A 17,739-nucleotide genomic window follows, 5' to 3' on the forward strand; every position below is an offset into this window, starting at 1 on the left:
GCCCTCCGACAGGTATTTAAAAATAATTTTTTTACTACGTCTTACTTTCGGGGGATGTCTTACATTAGCCGACCCCCCTAAAATTCCCACTACGTCTTACTATCAGGGGTGTCTTACTATCGGGGAAACACGGTAGCTAGGAGAGATGAGTCTGTTCGGTGCCACCAGATTACATTACTCCACATGAAATGGCTAATTCAGTCTGCTTGTTGACAGAAAAATCTTATGACTATCCACAGCAGATAGCCTGAAAAACAGATTTGTGTTCCTCAAGAGTACTGCAGAGCTGAAATGTAAGGAGATTGTTTTCAATAACCTGCTATTGATTCACATTGTTTAGAAAGAAGAAGATATTGTCTCTGGCATAAAATGAATTGTCATTGTTTCTCAAAGGTAAGATCCAGAATCTCTTGTCTCCGGGAACTATTGATGCACTAACTAGATTGGTCCTGGTGAATGCCATCTACTTCAAAGGAAACTGGGCTGACCAGTTTAAAAAAGAAAAAACAACCGAGAAACAATTTAGGATAAACAAGGTATGGGAGAGTGCTACTCACTGTTGCTTCTTTGAACCAATTGGCTTATCATTCACTTGTTCTGTAACAATGTGTTATGCGCCCCGCCTGTGGCCGTCACACGCACGGGCCTGCTCACCTTCATGGTTCCACAGCAGGTCCTGGGACGACCTCCCTTGCGGTAGTTGCCAGCCCTGCCAGGCCCCGGAGTCCCGCGGTGGCGGTCACCGGGCCTTCCACCGTGCGCCAGGCCTCGCGCCAAGGCTCGGCGTCCTCTGCCATGTTAGCCACGCCCCTATGCGCGTGCATGTGGACCGCCTGGACGCATGAAGGTCCAAGGGTGGGTCTTAGCTCTGCGGCATGTCCTGATTGATCCCTCGATATAAGGAAGTTCCTGTCTATGCTTCCTTTCCTTGGCAATCGGGTCGATTTGTTCTAAGATTGCCTCTGCATTTGTTCCTGCTCTTGCCTGTTCCTAGTCTCGTTCCAGGATCCTTCTGTTCCATTTCTGTTTCTGACTTGTTCCTGATCCTAGTTCCTGCATCCTGCTTGTTCCTGTGTTCGTCTTTCTGTCTACCCAGGTAGTACCCTCGGACTGTCTTACTGGTACTGACCTCAGCTTGCTCCTGACCTGCCTGCCTGCCTTCCGCCTGCCTCTAAGACCTCAGCTTGTTCCTGACCTGCCTGCCTACCTGCCGCCTGCCTCAAGACCTCAGCCTGCCTTTGACCTTTGACTGGTACCTGACCCCTGCTTTACTGACCATTTGTTGGACTGACCTCTGGATCTTGACCTTTGCCTGCCCGACCTTGTCTCCAGATTCTGGCTCTGTTCCTCGCCTTGTCATCACCAACTCTGTCCTGGTTCTCCTTGTTCCAACTTCGAACCCAATCGCACTCCCCTTGTCTCTGCGGGCACGCTGACTTTCAGTCTCTCAGGAGACCCTGCGAGGCCCACCTAAGTCCAAGCGGCCCAGGTCCCTGCGGGCTCCTCCTGGGGGGACCTCGGGCTTACAGTGGTGAAGCTCTTCACAGCTTCCATCTCCTCCAGTGCTCCACCCCCTGGGGGCAGTTACCTCCTGTTCCCTTTCAGGAGACATTCTTTCACTGTCCCACAGGCATCAAAATGTAATAAAAGGAAATACAGTATGGATAATTAAAAAGAAAATCATAACAATAAACACAATCCAAAAATACAATTACAAAATTTAAATTTGAATTAAAATTAAATAATCATAAATGATATACATAAACTAAAAAATAACTGTGGCCACCTAGTTGTTACAAGATATTATCAAATGCCTGAATAAAAAACATAGGGATAGATTTTAAAAGGGTGCACTCGCTACCCAGCGCGTGCACATGGACACCCAATTTTATAACATGCGCGCACAGGCGCGCGCATGTTATAAAATCGGGGGTTGGTGCGTGCAAAGGGGTGCACAATTGTGCACCTTGCGTGTGCCGAGCCCATGCTGCCTTCCCCTGTTCCCTCCCAGGCCGCTCCGAAATAGGCCTCAGAGGGAACTTGCCTTCTCCCCCAACCCACCTTCCCTTCCCTTCCCCTAACTCTCCCGCCCCCAGCCCTAAGTTAACCCCCCCAAAAAATGTGTCTTACCTAGTAACGCCTGCCTTGGGTAGGCGCAAGTTGCGCATGCCGGCCGACTGCAGGCATGTGATCCTGTGCACAGCGACAAATGGCGGCTGTGCCTGGAGGCTCTGGCCTCGCCCCACCTTGGACTGCCCTGCCCCGTCCAAGCCCCATCCCTTTTTGTAAGCCCCGGGACTTACACATGTCACGGAGCTTTATGCGTGCCGCCGGGCCTTTTTAAACTAGGCCCGTTGCACATAAGGCCGGATATGCACGTAAATTCGCCGGATTTACACGCATAACCTTTTGAAAATCTGGCCTATAGTTTTTAATGCCTTTCTAAACTTTACATAGTTTGCTTCTGAATGAATATCAAATGGTAGTGCATTCCACAATAAAGGAGCCTGGTAGCTAAAGGAAGAATCCCTAGTTGACTCAAGACAAATCACAGAGATAATAGACCCTTCTAAGAAGAATGTAGGGAACGTAATAAAGTATAAGAAATTAAAAGTCTATCAAGATATGATGGATAACCAGTGTGAAACATGCAAAAATTGAGACATAAAATTTTAAATCTAATATGATAGAATATCGGAAGATGTTAGTGCATGAACTAAAGTTTTCAAATCATGAAGTTCCAAAAAAGGTCTTAAATGACAAATATATCTGAGATAAAAAAAAAACGCTTTTAGATGAAACTTGATGGACATACTAAGTTGAGAATCAAGGATAACTTCCAAAGTTGTTAGTTCCTGCCATAACAGGAGTCAGTAAAGAAAGAGATGAATTATGATTGAACCAAAGTGCCTCAGACTTTGCAGGATTAACTTGCAGATGATCATCAAATAGCCAAGAAGCAACATGATCCAAACAAGAATTCAAAATATTAAGTTCAAAATTGGAATAAGTTTTAACAAACATGCGGGCCGATACAGTAAAAAACGAGGGAAAGCGGCGAGCGCCCGCTCTTCCAGTGCGCACACAGGACACTCTCCTGTGTACGCAATACAATAAAAAAAATTATTTAAATTAGCCCCATTGGTAAAAAGAGGCGCTAGGGACACTAGCGCGTCCCTAGTGCCTCTTTTCGGACAGAAGCGCTAGGGACAACGCTCAATTTTGCCGGCGTCGGTTCTCGTGCCCGCTGAAAGCCAGGGGTTCGGAAACCGGACGCTGGCAAAATTGAGCGTCCGGTTTTCAACCCGCAAGCCACAGGCCTATTTCAAATTTTTTTTTTTTTACTTTTTTAAAGTTTCGGGACCTCCGACTTAATATCGCCATGATATTAAGTCAAAGGGTGCACAGAAAAGCAGTTTTTACTGCTTTTCTGTGCACTTTCCCGGTGCCCGGAGAAATTAGCCCCTACCTTTGGGTAGGGGCTAATTTCTGAAAGTAAACTGTGCGGCTTGGCTGCACATTTTACTTTCTGAATCGCGCGGGAATACCTAATAGTGCCCGCAACATGCATTTGCATGTTGCGGGCACTATTAGGTTCGGGGGGGTTGGACGCGTGTTTTGGATGCGCTATTACCCCTTACTGAATAAGGGGTAAAGCTAGCGCGTCAAAAACGCGTGTCCAAATGCCGGCTAACAGTGTGCTCCGTCGGAGCGCACTGTACTGTATCGGCCCGATGGTGATCTGAATATCATCTGCATAAAATGAAGGTCGATATTGATGATATGAACCTTCCCTTCTCCCTAAGATTGTGACCTAATTTCTCCTTATTCAGAAGGTTTTCTTCCCTTCTTCAAGAGGGAATCATGCTCTGATGATATTAGGATCTCCAGTGTTTGAACATTGCATTATCTGAAGGTGGCTAATCCCTTTAGAACAAAGATAGGCAATTTTACTCCTTAAAAGTCACAAATCGGTCTGGTTTTTAGGATACCTTTAATGAATATGCATAAAATAGAGTTGCATAAAACTGAGGCAGTGTGCTTGCAAAGCTTTCATGTGCATTTTTATTAGGGATATCCTGAAAATTCAACCAGACCTGAGTTGCCCACCCTTCTTTTAAAAGTTTGGATCATCTTTTAATTGTTTTTGGTAGCCAACAGATGTGCAAAGCAGCCTTGATGGCTTCTATTACCCAGATTTAAATGTTGATTGTAATCAGCATATATCATTAATGTTGCACTGGAGGTGGACCCTTGGCCTGGTGCAGAATAGGTACAGCCCTCTAGTCGGACCCAGAGAGCGCCTGCCACCAGGAGGCAGAGCACAGGAGGAGCAGAGGCTATCTGGAGCTTCGTCAATAACAACCCGGGGTTTCTGCAGGTTGAGCCTTTGGGTACACGGGCTGCCTGGTCTTAGGTGGGCCTCGCAGGGTCTCCTAGAGAGGAAGCACAGGGGAGTGCCCACCACAGGCAAGGGTGCACAGTCAATGTCCAAGCAATCAGGTTCAGAGGTCACAGGAGGCCAGAATAGAGTGTCTGCGTGGATATCAAAGATCAAGGCCAGAGTATCAGTCCAAAATGGTCAGCTGAAGCAGGGGTCAGTACCAGTAGTCAGTCTGGGCATAATCAGATCATGCAAAGGTCAAAGTTCCAGGCAGCGGTCAGACATGGTCAGAAGACAAGCAGAGGTCAGTTCCAGGCAGCGGTCAGACGTGGTCAAGAGCAAGCAGAGGTCAGTACCATGAGATCAGTCCGAAGGGTACTACCAGGGAATGGAGAGGCGCTGGAACAGGAGATACTTAGAGCAGGCAAACTAACTACACCGGAGTGTATAACCCGATTGCCAAGGCAAGGAAGTGGTGTCTGACCACTTCCTTAAATCTTATTGTCAGGGCGCGCCGCGGAGCTGGGAGCCGCCCTTGGCCCTTTAAGAGGCTGGGTGGTCCGCGCGCGCATGCCTAGGGGCGGAGCTGATGCCACGGAGGACGCTGAGCCCCGTCGTGAGGCCTGATGAGTGGTGGAAGGCCCGTGGATGCCACCACGGGACGCTGTGGATGAATGGAGCTGACAGCAGCAGCGAGGGAGGACGGCCCGGGACCAGCCAGAGCTGGGATGAGGTGAGCAGGCCCAGGCACGGGCTGAGTGCGGACAGGACGCGCAATAGTTAAGGGTCTACAGACTCATTCAAGCAAGGTGCAGCACTCCTCATTTGAGGAGCTTCACTTGGTGTCAATAGAAATTTGAAGGATGGCTATATCAGACTTCCTGCATTCATTAACAAAGCATTACTGTCTGGATGTTCCAGTAAGCGAAGATGCTACTTATGGCTCAGGTGTTTTGAGGTCTGCAGTTATTACACAATGATTTGTGTTTAAACATTTTTTATTAAGTGAAACACATAATAAAACAAACCATGTGGATGTCATTTCAACACACACAAACAGTCAATGAGACATTACAGGTAACACCCTAGCTCATCTATAAAACAGGAATAGCATGTGTACACCTGAGGTTTTTATTATTAGACCCAAGCTCTATGTCTTCCTACCCCCAACTTGGTCACCGTAGGATCCGTATCCAGGCAGCATTGCTTCTGTACTACCCTGGATAACTATATTCAGTCTGAGTGCCGGGTAGGTGACCACCCCCCATTCCCGAGCTAAAACAACCCCTAGCCCTCCCTCCCTTCCCCTCCCCCCCAATTACACAATGATTTATTACCTAAGATAAAATTAAATGCAGAAGTTTGTGCCAATTTCTCTGCATGTTGTGTTTTGGCAAAAAATTACATGGCTGTGTTATGTATAATCAAAATTATGCATACAGTTCCATTCTCTGGACGTCTTCACTAAAGTGTGTAAACGTATCTTCATTTCTGAAATATGCATATACTTTAATCTGCATTTAAATTGGGAAATAATCAAAGAGCCCTGCATAAGAATTCTGTTAGAATAATAATGCTAAAACCATGCTGGCTCTTCTCCATTATACCATGTTTATGCATAGGCTCCAAAATTCTTGGCTAAACAACTTCAAACCTTTTACCCAGCACCAATTGTCTCTAGTTCCCTGGATCACCCCTGGAAACCTTTTTAAAAATTGGAGTTACATAGTCTGTCTTTCAGATTTTAATGGTAGGTTACAGATTACCAGTAGCAGGTGCATGTTTCATATTTGGAACTGTTCAGAATTCTGGAATGGATTCCATCTGGTCTTGGTAATGTGCTATTAGTTAGTTGACCAGTTTGCGCCAGTACTGGGGTGGGCAAACTACAGTCTGTGGGCTACATCTGGCCCATAGGACACAAGAACATAAGAACATGCCATACTGGGTCAGACCAAGGGTCCATCAAGCTCAGCATCCTGTTTCCAATAGTGGCCAATCCAGGCCATAAGAACCTGGCAAGTACCCAAACACTAAGTCTATCCCATGTTACTGTTGCTAGTAATAGCAGTGACTATATTCTAAGTCAACTTAATTAATAGCAGGTAATGGACTTCTCCTCCAAGAACTTATCCAATCCTTTTTTAAACACAGCTACACTAACTGCACTAACCACATCCTCTGGTAACAAATTCCAGAGTTTAATTGTGCATTGAGTGAAAAAGAACTTTCTCCGATTGGTTTTAAATGTGCCACATGCTAACTTCATGGAGTGCCCCCTAGTCTTTCTATTATCCAAAAGAGTAATTAATCGATTCACATCTACCTGTTCTAGAACTCTCATGATTTTAAACCCCTCTATCATATCCCCCCTCAGCCGTCTCTTCTCCAAGCTGAAAAGTCCTAACCTCTTTAGTCTTTCTCTGTACCTTCTCCATCGCAACTATATTTTTTTTTAGATGTGGCGACCAGAATTGTACACCATATTCAAGGTGCGGTCTCACCATGGAGCGATACAGAGGCATTATGACATTTTCCATTTTATTCATCATTCCCTTTCTACTAACTCCCAACATTTTGATTTTGCCCATGGTGATGATTTGGGTTCTGAGAACAGGGGAAGCATGTCTGGAAGTTGCTGCATTGAGCTGAAAATAATGATGTCAGCTTCTTGGCCTCCCCCTCTCACCAGGATTTCCAGAGGGAGATCTGAGCTAGCACAGCATCACTTCCAGCGTGACAAATGACTTCAGACAATTCTCCTGTTCTGCCACTTCCTCTCCACCCACTCCTTAGTTTCAGATCCTTGTTGCCCACTTCCACCCCTTATGAACAGGGCCCTCAGTGTAGCCATTAGGCTAAAAGCTTGGCCCACACCTGCTCTAGCACATCTTCTGGATTCAGTGATTTCTTTCAGTTCCTGTGAAACATCACATTCAAAGAACCATGCCAGTGCGGGTGTTCACCCATCTCTGCAGTGAAGGCCGAAGCAAAGACTTCATTTAGTTTTTCTGCTGCTGGCTTACTTTCCCCCCGATTATCTAATGGCAGAATAAATTGCCTCATAGGCTTTTTGCTTTTGATGTACTTGAAAAAAATGTAGTTTTTACTACATTGACTCGTTATTCCTCAGATTCTATCTTACCCTGGATTTTTAATGTTTCATATGCAATCTGACAGTGCTCGTGTTTTTTCCTAATTTCATTTTTAGGATCTACTTACCTTGTTTTAAAGATTACCTTTTTGGCTTTAATAGCCTCTTTCACAGCACTATTTAACCATGTTGATAGATGCTTTCTCCTTCCAGTCTTTTGCACTGAGTGCCACATGTATGATTATTTCCCAGCCTCCAGTCTCTGGAGGCTAGAATGGCAGACCTGGCGAAGCTAAGGGAGAGAGAGGAGACCTTCAGTACATAGTAGAGAAGTCCCACCTCCAATCTGGTAGCCCCTGTGCTGCTTTGGAGGAGAAAGGTCACCTGGAAGGAGAGCATCAGCTTGATGAGGCAGGAAGAAATCCTGTAGCCAGAACCTGCCCTCAAGGTGATATAGTATCCTCTCGCACCGAGGATAATTCTCCAGGGGCACATGCCCAGGAGGGAAGGGCTAGGATGGCAGTTAAAGTTGGTGATTCAATTATTAGGATGGTTGATAGCTGGGTGGCTGGTAGAAGAGAGGATCACTTGGTAACTTGCCTGTCTGGTGCAAAGGCGTTGGACCTCACACATCACAGAGATAGGATTTTAGATAGTGCGGGAGAGGAGCCGGCTGTCTTGGAACATGTAGGTACCAATGACATAGGAAAATGTAAGAGGGAGGTTCTGAAAGCCAAATTTAGGGTTTTAGATAGAACGCTGAAATCCAGAACCTCCAGGGTAGCATTCTCAAAAATGCTCCCTGCTCCACATGCAGGACCCCAGAGGCAGGCAGAGCTCCAGAGTCTCAATGCATGGATGAGACAATGGTCCAGGGAAGAGAGTTTTAAGTTTGATAGGAGCCAGGCTTCATTTTGGGGAAGGGGGGGCCTTTTCCAAGAGGATGGGTTCCAATTTAACCAGAGTGGAACCAGGCTCCTGGCACTAACCTTTAAAAAAGAGAGAGTGCAGCTTTTAAACTAGATGATGAGGGAAAGCCGACAGTCGCCCAGAAGCACATGGTTCGGAATGATGTATTTTTGATGGATATTAAGAGAACAGGGAAAATAGGACATCCCAGTAGAGAGGTTGCAATAAATGCCAAAGGGGACCAGGTGTTTTTAAGGAAAGTGCAGAAAGATTCCAAATTAAACCTGATGAGCCGGTTGTTTAAACAAACAAAAAACATACTTTGAAATCTCCATATACAAATGCTAGAAGTCTAAAAAATAAGATTGAAGAGTTATAGAGAATAGCACTGGATAAAGAGATAGATATAACTGGCATCTCAGAGACTTGGTGGAAGGACGATAACCAATGGGACACTGTGATAACAGGGTACAGATTATATCAAAATGATAGGATGGACCAAATTGGTGGAGGGGTGGCACTCTATGTTAACGAGAGCATTGAGTCAAACAGGATAAAATTTCTGCAGGTAACAAAATGCGATGTTGAATCTTAATAGATAGAAATTCCAGGTGAAAAAGGGAATAACATAGTATTTCCATCCACCTGGCCAGAATGAACTAACAGACAATGAAATGCTAAAAGAAATTAGGGAAGCTAACAAAATCAGTGTTATGACCTCTATGGAAAAGTAGATCCTTGGCCTGTGTTGGGATTTACGCTACCTGAGAGGAAGGCCTGCCACAGGTTCCCAACAACAGGAGGTGAAGTTGAGGGATGACAGGGACCAGCTGGAGCTTCACCAATACCAATCCCGTTCCCCACGGGTTGAGCCTTTTGGGTGCCAGGACCTGCTGGACTTAGGTGGGCCCCTGGGAGGACAGCAGGTGATGAAGAGATGATGAAGCGGTCCGATGTCAGAAGCCAGAAGAACACACAATAGCCAGTCCGAGGTCAGGAAGCCAGAAGAATACACAATAGCCGTCTGCGGTCAGGAAGTCAGAAGATCAGTCCGAATGAAGAGGGTCAAGAAGAGGGACGGGCAGGCAGGATCTGGAACAGGAAGGCTGAAGCAGGAACGGAGCACAGGAATAGGGACAGGAACACGCTGGAACAGAAACCCAAATCAGAACTCCAAGGAAGCAGACCTGTAGCCAAGTCGTCTGCTGCAGGTAGGAGGTTGGTTTAAATCCCAAAAGGCTCTGACGTAGATAGGAGGAGCTGCTGGTGTTTTCCCGCTGCGGGCCCTTTAAGGCCCCCCCCAGGTAGCGCACGCACTAGGAGGAAGCAGGGAGGGGCGGAGTCGACGGCGTCCCACGGCAGGGAGGCCCGAGATAGCTCCGGCGGAGAGGAGGAACCAGCGACCGCATCGGAGAAGCCCGGGAGGCACGGTTAGTTCCGGGAGAGGGCCGGCACTTTGGAGAGTCGGCCGGGATGGGTTTGGGCTTGTTGGGGTGAGAGGCATGAAATTGCTGTAAGAGAGTCTTGTCCACGATGTTGGTGACCGGTTCCCAAGAATTCTCTTCCGGGCCAAAACCCTCCCAGGCAAGAAGATACTCCCATTTTCGACCCCTCTTTCTTATGTTCAGCACCTCCCGCACTTGGTATGTGGTGTCATCTGCCGATGCTATCGGCTGTGGTTCAGGAGGTTTTTTAGTTGGCCAAGATAGCACTAAGGGCTTCAGGAGCGAGACGTGAAAAGAGTTATGAATTTTCAAGGATGATGGTAACCAGAGTTGGTAGGTCACTGGACCTAACTGATGGAGCACTGGAAAGGGCCCTATGTAGCAGGGGGCCAGGCTTATGGATGGGAGCTTCAAGCAAATGAAGCGCGTACTGAGCCAGACTTTATCACCAGGTCGGAGTTGAGGAGCAGGTCTCTGATGGGTGTCTGCATTCTGTTTGGCAAGCCAACCTGCCTCTTGTATCAGGCGCTGTGTTTGCTCCCACAGACGATGCATCTCCTGTACTGCTAACTGTGCAGTGGGAGAGGGAACTGTCAGAGGTAACGGTAGCAAAGGAAGCGGTTGTCTTCCATAGACTATTTGGAAGAGAGGATTTGGTGCTGGCCGAGAAATGGGAGTTGAGGGCAAACTCAGCCCAAGGTAAAAGTGTGGCCCAATCATCCTGTTGAAGGTTGACATAAGCTCGGAGAAACTGTTTCAGGGTATGGTTAGTTCTCTCCGATTGGCCATTTGCTTGTGGATGGTAGGCAGTAGTAAAGTCCAGTGAAATATCGAACTTCTTGCAAAGAGCTCTCCAAAATTTGACCGTAAATTTGGTACCTCAGTCTGAGGTTAGATGCTTGGGGAGGCCATGGAGCCGGAGGATGTTCTGGACAAACAGTTGTACAAGATGCAGAAAGGACGGCAGGCCTGGCAGTGGAACAAAGTGGGCCATTTTGGAGAAACGGTCCACAACTATCCAAATGGTCATCTTGCCTTCGGAGGATGGCAGATCCACGATAAAATCTGTAGAGATATGAATCCAGGGTTCTTTGGGAGCTGGTAGAGGCTGCAGCAGGCCCCATGTGCGGCCAGGCGGTGTCTTCTGCTGGGCGCATATGTGACAGGCGGTCCATGTAATTCCAAATGTCCCTTCTCAAGGAGGGCCACCAGTAAAAGCTCTGGATGGAGGTTAAGGTGCGGGCTCGGCCAGGATGTCCTGTGATTCGAGGGTCATAGGCCCATCAAAGGTCCACAACAGTCATAGGCCCATCATAGGCCCACAACGGTCTTCCCAACTGGAATGGTAATGGTAGCAAGGAGCTGCAGTCGCGCAGGATCGATAATGTGAGTCGGTGGTTCAGGTGTGTCATCCAGAATAAAGGAGCGGGAAAGGGCATCCGCCTTGATGTTCTTGGTCGCAGGTTGGTACCGTAAACAAAATTGAAGTGGGTGAAGAAAAGGGCCCATCGGGTCTGCCGGGGATTTAGGAGCTAGGCACAGTGCAGGTATTCCAGGTTTTTGTAGTCAGAGTATACAGTGATACAGTGTTGAGCTCCCTCCAACTAGGGATGCCACTCCTCGAAGGCGAATTTTATGGCTAATAACTCCTTATCCCCAAAACCATAATTCTTCTCCGCGGGAAGGAATCGTCTAGAGAAGAAGGAGCAAAGATGCAGAGTACCGGTGGAAGAATGTTGGCTCAAGACAGCCCCTACCCCCTCAGAGGAGGCATCCACCTCCACAATGAAGGGCTTCTGGGGATCTGGGTGCCGAAGACAGGGTTCTGTGAGTAATGCAGCTTTCAAGCAGCAGAAGGCTGTCTGGGCTACGGCCGGCCGTTGTCTGGGGTTGGCTCCTTTGCGAGTCAAGGCCGTCAGTGGCGCAGTCAAGGAGGAGTAGTTGCGGATGAAGCTTCGATAATAATTGGCAAAGCCAAGGAATCTTTGTAAAGCCTTGAGACCGACTGGTTGGGACCATTTCAGGATACTGGAAAGCTTTTCTGGGTCCATTAGGAACCCATGTCTGGAAACAATGTAGCCCAAGAAAGGCAAGCTCTCTCTCTCAAAGGAACATTTCTCCAACTTGGCGAACAAATGGTGGTCCCGGAGGCATTGGAGGACACGAAGGACATCCCGCTGATGATGCTGGAGATCATGAGAGAAGATCAAGATGTCGTCGAAATAGATGACCACACAGTCATACAGCATGTCTCGGAACACCTCATTCATCATGTTCTGAAAGACGGCGGGTGCATTACAGAGTCCATATGGCATAACTAAGTACTTGTAATAGCTGTCTCTGGTGTTAAAGGCCGTCTTCCATTCGTCGCCATTCTTGATACGGATCAAATTATACTCCCCTCGGAGATCCAACTTGGAGAAGATATGAGCTCCTTGAAGGCGGTCAAAGAGCTTTGTGATGAGGGGCAGAGGGTAGCGGTCCTTTTGGGTGATGGCATTTAGACTGCAATAATCTATACATGGCTGTAGGTTACCGTCCTTTTTAGCCACAAAGAAGAACTCTGCTCCTGCGAGGGACTTTGAAGGCTGGATAAAGCCCTTGGACAGGTTCACCCTCACATATTCATACATGGCTTTGGTCTCGGATAAAGATAAGGGGTAGACCCGACCCTGGGTGGTTCTGTAACTGGCAACAGATTAATGGTACAGTCTTATTGGTGGGGTGGAGGCAAAATATCTGTACCTTCCTTGGAGAAGACATCCACTTGGGACGAGTATTGCAGAGGAAGGCCAGGAGGAAGAAGCGTGGCGGCTAGGATGGCTCGCTGGGGCATGGCCTTCAGACAGGAATCACGGCAGGAAGGACCCCAGTGGGAAAGTTGCAGTGACAACCAGTCAAATTGGGGAGAATGTCATTGGAGGCAGGGAAGACCTAGAATTATAGGATGGATGGCATTTTCAATAATGTGGAAGGATAGGATTTCCTCATGAAGAGTGCCCGTACGAAGCCTGATGGTTCTGGTGGTATGGGTGATTCGGCCCGGAAGGGGTTCCCCACCGATGGAGGATATTATCAGGGGAACCGTAGAAGTACAGACCGGTATCCGGAGATGCTCCACCAGGGCTTTCATGATGAAGTTGTCCCCATCGCCAGAGTCTACCAGGGCCAAGGTGTGGAAGTCCTGGTCTGGCGTCTGAATCATCACAGGAAGAGTGAATGGGGGAGCTGGAAGTGTCAGGCCTAGGGGCAATTCCCTGGTGCTCTCTAGGCCCGGGAGTTTACCAGATGCACAAGACATTGAGCTAGAACATGTCCACCCTCTCCACAATAGCGACAAAGGCCTGAACGTCGGCGCCAAAGACGCTCCTTGGGGGACAATTTGCCTCGTCCCAGCTCCATGGGTTCTTCCGGAGTTGGCTTGGATGAGAACGGACTCGACCCAGAAGAAGGTGAGCGCAAGGAGTGCTGGGAAGTGGAAGGAGACCTCTTCGTGGGGTGTAGCTCTCGAGAGCATTCCTGGAGTCAGCGGTCGATGCATCCGGCCAACCTGATGAGAGCCTCGAGAGTGGTGGGTAGTTCCCTGGCTGCCAACTCGTCCTTCAGATGAGGCGCTAGTCCTTCGAGAAATATAGACCATAGACAATCCTCACCTCAATGGAACTCCGTGGCCAAGGTCCGAAATTCGATGACGTAGTCGGCCAATGGGTGGGAGCCCTGATGAAGATGTAGGAGAGAAGAATCGAAGGTAGCCTGTCTTTCTGGATCATCAAAGACAGTGTGAAAGAGGTCCAGAAAACCGGACAAATCACTTAAAATCAGATCCATACGCTCCCACAGAGGAGAGGCCCAAGCGAGAGCCTTACTGTCCAAAAGGGAAAGGACGTAGGTGATCTTGGTGAGATCATCTGGGAAAAGTGCGGCCTGCAAACAAAAGTGCATATTACACTGGTTTAAAAAGCCATGACAAAGAGTTGGATCACCAGAAAAGCGCAGCGGGGCAGAAGTGGAAGTGTGGGATGATGGGGAGATTATTTCTTTGATTTCCTTATTTGAATTAATATTGTATTGGATACAGTGGATTTAACTAGTAAACCAGCTACTAGTGACAGGCTGAAGCTTTGCTGACTTCGCATTTTTCTCAGAGATGCTGGACATTGGAAGAGTGACAAGAACATCTGGAGTGTGTTAAATTAGTCTACATTTGGGTCTGTCTATCAACCGGAGCTGAAGTCCTGGATGTAGTCATTGCTGTAGTCATTGATTGGTTGGGGTCAGAAATAACTCCCAAAGGAACAACTGTTTCTACGTGAAAGAGCCATGCTAATAAGTGATTCTTAGTTGGCTGGGGCTATTCTGGCACAAAACCATATATGACAAGAGAACTTGGTTATTCTGGTACAAAACCATATTTGAGGAAAAGAGCTCTAATTTGTGACCAATCAGAAAAGAACATTTGTCTTGGATTTCACTTGGGACATTATAAAACAGGGTAAAACTTTATCATCGCTTTGGAGGCAGAGAGAGAGAAACACATGCCCAGAAGATATCCTGTATCACAGTGCTACATTCCCTCCCCACTGTGAGTATCAATAGCCTGGCCAGCTACAACTTACATCGTAAGTATTTGATACAATATTAATCAAGTATAGATATCAATGGGAAAGTCTCTACGTTTATTTCATTATCTCTGAAAAGATCCCTAGAGATAACTGGATAAGGAATTATATACTTTACTGTATATTCTAAGTGTATACTAAAGAAACATTAAAAAGGATATAGCAAATCAACTTTTACCAATTTGCTTATTAAAAATTATTATTAAATTGGTGTCTGTGAATTATTCCTTATCAAACTAAAACAGTTACAAATTGGTGGAGAATGCGGGCAGAGATAGGAATAAAGGCAGAGATGGGAATAAAAGCAGAGTTTTAAATAATTCTCTCTGATAGGTTGTATATTTGTATGTTTGTGTTATGTGGTGCACCATTAAATATTTTGGAAATTATTTAGACAAAGGAATTTGAAAAATTCTACTAGTAACACCTTGAGATGGTTGGGGCTTGTTGCTCTTTAATTAATCAAGGAAGGTTCTGGATCAGTTCCGTAAAGGTTACAGTAAGAAGGGGGAGTTATATGAAAGTAAGAGAGAATAAATAAGACCCCCCACCTATGTTCTAAATATAAGTAGTTCCTTGAAGGATATAAGGGGAACTTATGTTTGTCTAGGAGTTCTTTGAAGTATAAGGAGAACTTGTGTGTCTGGTGTTTCGTTTGAGTTAAAATTATTGTTAACTAATCATGTTTAAGCGTAAGAATCTTACAAAACAGGAACAAAAGTTAAATTATCCAGGAGTAGATTCGCCCTCGCTCCTGAGACAGATTATACAGAATTCAGGTCCATGTCCATGGTCGGATTCATGCACCGACGTAATCAATTCAGTTTTTGATCTGGAATCACAGCTTGAAGCATATTGCAATCTGTATTCAGTAAAGAATAATCAGAAACAAACATCTAGCTGCTTATGGCTTCTGTGGAATTCGGCTAGTAAATTATTTAAAGAAAATGCAATATTAAAAGAGCAGGTGACAGCTTTAACACAGGAGACAAAAGATTTAAAAGATAAGCAGGAACACTGGAAATTACTTGCTCATTCTTCTCAAGCAAACGGAGAACATTTAAAAATAGCATACAGAGATGCACAAGCTCAGATTTCAAATTTAGAGCAAAAGACAGGGGATCAGGAAAAACTCCAGAATGAAAATTCTGTATTACAGGGACTTGTAAAGAAGTTATCTTTAGAACAGGGACGTAATCCTGTAGATCATGAGCGCTGTGAGTCTCGTCTTAAGAAATTGACTCAAGCAGTGAATATGCATAGAGCCCAAATAGCTGCTATCTCTTGTGAGGATGGCAATTGTGATGGTGATTTTGCAGACAAATGGAATGGTGATATCTGGAGCTGGGATCCAGATAATGCATGCCACCCTGTTGCAGTGGTCACCCGCACTTCTATTGCCACTACTCCAGGTGGAGATGGGGAGAATGATGCCCCCAGCACCACCACTACAACAACCACTCAGAGTTTGTCACCTGTAGATATGCAAGCCTTAGGGAAAGAACTAGGACCCCTTACAATTCGCACATGGTCAGATTGGTTAATAAAATTTATGGGAACTGTTTTTAGGGAGAATTTGGATAGTAAGGAAGTTCAACGTTTAATGTTAGCATGTGCAGATGATTCTATAAGGGGCATAGTGGAGAGAATTGCTGCAGTCCCTGGGCAACCATTGTTACAACTAATGACACAATTAGGATGTTCAATGGGTCAGAAAGATCTTAAAATTAAAGCAGCAACTCTAGTTCAGGGAGCAGAGGAAGACCCAGATAATTTTATCACCAAGTGGGGTCTTTTACAAGTTATGGCAGGGAATACCCATCCAGTCAGGAACGGTGAAGGAAATGTTCCTGCAGAGAATTTAGATGAAGTAGCTTATGGCTTTTCTGCCTTAAGAGACTGTGTAGCTAGTTTGCATCCCCACTATAGTAATAGATTTTCTGTATGGGAGGATAATCATCCAGCTACAATGACAGAAGTGAGAGAAAAGGTACATCAGGTTCAGATGTACTATGGCTTACCAAAAGGGTGTAAGAAACAAGGTGTAGCTTCAGTTGGGACTACAGATATTACATATAGTAATGAGGGTGGATGGAGATCACAGTCAAGAGGCAGAAGTCGAGTCAGAAATAGAGGTGTGGTAGGAAGAGGCAGAGGAGGTTTATATCCTTCTCTCAGTCAGTGGCAGGATAACAAAGTGTATGAAAATACTACACAGGAAAATGATAATAGAGTACAGGCTTGGAAAATTCTGATGCAGCATGGGGAGAATCGTGATTATTGGAATGGGAAACCCACTTCCAGTATCATTGCTCGAGCTCTCCAACTTAATTGTAAACAAGTTCCAAATGCTGCTGTGGATTTTTCTAATTCTGTGGAGTATGGAAAAATTTTGAAAGAAGATTGAAATGAGGAACCTGAGAGTCATGATAGCACAAAATGTTGTAAGTGGATCCAGTTGTGCCAGTTACAGTGGGATCCTGGAGGCAGACCAAGAGTGACTCTCAGGCATGGAACTAAAGAAATAAATGCTTTACTAGACACTGGTGCAGCTATTACATTAATTCGTAGTAAACCAGAGGAAGGAATTAGAGTTAGATCAGTACATTTACAGAGTTTTCAGGGCCATGATTCAAAGGGTATTTTATGGGGAAAAGTACCAGTGAATATTGCAGGAAAACAATTAGTTGGTCCTATGGTTCAGAACCCTGATATGCAGGATGATATGATACTAGGAATAGATTGGCTTAAGAAACATCAATGCATAATAGATATTCCCAATCGGGTACTCTGGAAGATTAGTAACAGAAATGATTGGTTTCCAATTAAAGATGTAGATGAAGGGATTGATATTACTGAAGTATGTGGAATTATGTGTAAGGAAGATAGGGAATATTGGCAAAATAAATTTCCTAGTCTATGGACAATAAAACCCACAGATTGTGGTAAAATTGAAGCTTGTGTTAAAATTGTAGGAGATTTTGTGCCCCCACAAAAACAATATAGGTATCCCTCAGAAGCTCATAAAGGTCTAAAAGAAATTATTGATGACTTACTAGCACAAGGGGTAATTAGGAGAACAAATTCACCATTTAATTCACCTATTTGGCCTGTTAGAAAAGCTGATGGAATTAATTGGAGAATGACAGTTGATTACAGGAGAGTAAATAAAGGTACTCCTCAAATGGCACCAGTAGTAGCTAATATTACAGAATGGGTACAAAAGATTCAAGATCGATGTAAATGGTTTTCAGTGATAGATTTGGCAAACTGTTTTTTCAATATCCC

At 45.7% G+C, this 17,739-nt stretch overlaps 1 protein-coding gene across 1 annotated transcript in view; it reads left to right on the forward strand.

Annotated features, from left to right (window-relative positions):
• Positions 1-17,739, forward strand: part of LOC115085006 (serpin B6-like) — a 152,397-nt gene that overhangs the window by 95,217 nt on the left and 39,441 nt on the right. The window contains exon 5 of the mRNA XM_029590511.1: positions 394-536. Within this exon, the coding sequence (XP_029446371.1) occupies positions 394-536 (143 nt within the window). The remainder of the gene's footprint in view (positions 1-393; positions 537-17,739) is intronic.

This window comes from Rhinatrema bivittatum, chromosome 2, assembly GCF_901001135.1.
Source record: "Rhinatrema bivittatum chromosome 2, aRhiBiv1.1, whole genome shotgun sequence".
Taxonomy (NCBI): domain Eukaryota; kingdom Metazoa; phylum Chordata; class Amphibia; order Gymnophiona; family Rhinatrematidae; genus Rhinatrema; species Rhinatrema bivittatum.